The sequence below is a fragment of the Ipomoea nil genome, unplaced genomic scaffold (genome assembly GCF_001879475.1).
Source record: "Ipomoea nil cultivar Tokyo-kokei standard unplaced genomic scaffold, Asagao_1.1 scaffold0688, whole genome shotgun sequence".
In the NCBI taxonomy this organism is placed as follows: domain Eukaryota; kingdom Viridiplantae; phylum Streptophyta; class Magnoliopsida; order Solanales; family Convolvulaceae; genus Ipomoea; species Ipomoea nil.
This window is the reverse complement of record NW_017617116.1, coordinates 2365858-2368272: the sequence shown is the minus strand read 5'-3', so window position 1 is coordinate 2368272 and position 2415 is coordinate 2365858. Positions and strand designations below refer to the sequence as shown.

Sequence of the window (2415 nt, the reverse complement as noted above, 5' to 3'; positions counted from 1 at the left end):
TATTAATTTTCAATTATCAAATTATTATAAATATTTTTAAAATTAAAAATCACAAATAAAATCATTGGGAATAACATTTTAAAAATAGGTGGTGTTTGAGATGTGTATACAATAATTAATTAATAAATAGTTGCATGCAGAATCAAATATTCCATAATATGCCTTAGCCCTAGGGTCTCGTGATTAAGGAATTAATTAAAGACCAAACCAAAAAGAAAGAAGGGTAGTTTAGTAAATTTGTAGTCCAGAATCATAGTAAAAGACAGGTTAGATCCAACAATCCTCCACTTAGTATTTCCCTATAAAACCAAACCAAAAACTCTTTGTGGCTCTGTATTAGTAGAAGAAGACTCGTTGTTGAGTTGTTCTTCCCAAAACCACCCACTATTTCTTCCTTCCGGCCGCCGTGAGGATGGAAGTTAAACGCCCCCAGCCACCGCCTGCCGCCGTGAGAATACGGAGAACCACCAGCGGTGACGGCGGTGGGAGCGGAAACATCATACTGAATAAGTATCAGCTAGGGCGGCTTCTGGGGCGTGGGAGCTTTGCGAAAGTGTACCACGCCCGGTGCTTGGGAGACGGCGCCGATGTGGCGGTTAAGGTTATTGATAAGAGCACCACCGTGGACGCGTCAATGGAGCCGCGGATAATCCGGGAGATCGCCGCCATGCGGCGGCTGAACAACCACCCCAACGTCCTTAAACTCCACGAAGTGATGGCGACGAAGAGCAAGATCTATCTCGTCATGGAGCTGGCCCACGGCGGGGAGCTTTTCTCGAAGCTCACCCACCGCGGCCGGTTTTCCTTGTGGACGGCGAGGTATTATTTCCACCAGCTCGTCTTCGCCCTCCACTTCTGCCACCAGAACGGCGTCACCCACCGTGACATCAAGCCGCAGAACCTCCTCCTCGACAAGGACGGCAAGCTCAAGATCTCCGATTTCGGCCTCTCCGCGCTGCCGGAGCAGATCCGGAACGGCCTCCTCCACACCGCGTGCGGTACTCCAGCCTACACCGCCCCGGAGGTGATGATCAGAAAAGGCTACGACGGCGCCAAGGCGGACGCGTGGTCTTGCGGCGTCATCCTCTTCGCCTTTCTCGCAGGGTACCTCCCATTCGACGACAGCAATATATCAAACATGTACCGTGCAATACGAAGCCGCGCGTTTCAGTTCCCGGATTGGATCACAAAGCCCACCCGGAGCATAATTTTCCGGCTGCTCGATCCCAATCCGGTAACCAGAATGTCCATCGAGGAACTGATGAAGCTCCCCTGGTTCAAGAAGTCATCATCAGTGATAGATTTGACAGACGAACATCAATTCGGGAACCAAGAGTTCGACAAAGATTGCAAACACTTAACCAAAATGAACGCATTCGATATCATTTCAATGTCTCCCGGGTTGGATCTATCAGGGCTATTCCAGGCGGGATTGAAGAAGAAAGAAATGAGATTCACCACAAATTCCGAGGTAGGAGAGGTTGAGGAGAAGGTAAAGAAGATCGGGAGTGAAGCAGGGTATAGGGTGGAGAGGGGAAAGGGAGGGGGAATTAGACTGATAAAAGCAAGAGTAACGTTAATGGTGGAAATTCTTCAAGTGGCGCCGGAGCTATGGCTGGTGGAGATGAAGGTCGTCAATGGAGAAACGGAATTCGAGGACACACAATGGGAGGAGTTGAGAGTTGGGTTCAAAGAAATATCTTGTTTCATGCTAGTATAACAATACAACCATGAATCTTGAACCAGACAACGCCAGTGATTGTCGCCGAGTTTCCACCAGAAAAGACGGCGGTTGAATTTCCGCCGCCGTCGGCGGCGGCACCAGGTGCTAGTTGTGTGCTTATCTATCTAGTGCAGACACAAGTCTGCTGTTTGTAAATCAAAGTTTTCCTTAATAGTATTATAGATGTGCACATAGGTTCTTAATTTCTTCTTTTTTCTCGTTTCAGACTTTGTAATGCTTCTTCCTAAGTTCTAGAGATTCAACACTTGATATAGTATCTGTTAAGTTCAATAATATGTTATATGCTGCAAACCCTTTTCAATTCAACCTCATAAACTTATATCATATAACATACTCTTCAATTCAGCATCAAATTGATATCTTATCTTTACCCGCAATCTCTTACCCAACCAGAAACGAAACACCTGCTAATTTGGCTCTAATTCATTATGCCAAAAGCTATAGCTGATTCGTTATGCCAAAAGTTATAGCTGCCCTGCTAATTTGGCTCGCACTATATGCCAAAAGCTATAAACTAATTTGACTCTAATTCATTACGCCAAAAAAGCTATAACTCATAGCGCCTTGACCAAAAACCTGATTCACTACACCAAAATATAACTCACAGCGAAAGACGAATCACCTATTTGATCCTAGAAATTCGCCCTGATTGCTCCAATTGGTCCTATGAA

The 2415-nt window shown here is 45.7% G+C and overlaps 1 protein-coding gene across 1 annotated transcript; it reads left to right on the top strand.

Annotated features, from left to right (window-relative positions):
- Window positions 1-291: 291 nt before the first annotated feature.
- On the top strand, window positions 292-2019 carry LOC109175878 (CBL-interacting serine/threonine-protein kinase 7). The gene has a single exon (XM_019325248.1). The coding sequence runs from the start codon at window positions 413-415 to the stop codon at window positions 1718-1720; it is 1308 nt and encodes a 435-aa protein (XP_019180793.1). The 5' UTR covers window positions 292-412; the 3' UTR covers window positions 1721-2019.
- Window positions 2020-2415: the final 396 nt, after the last annotated feature.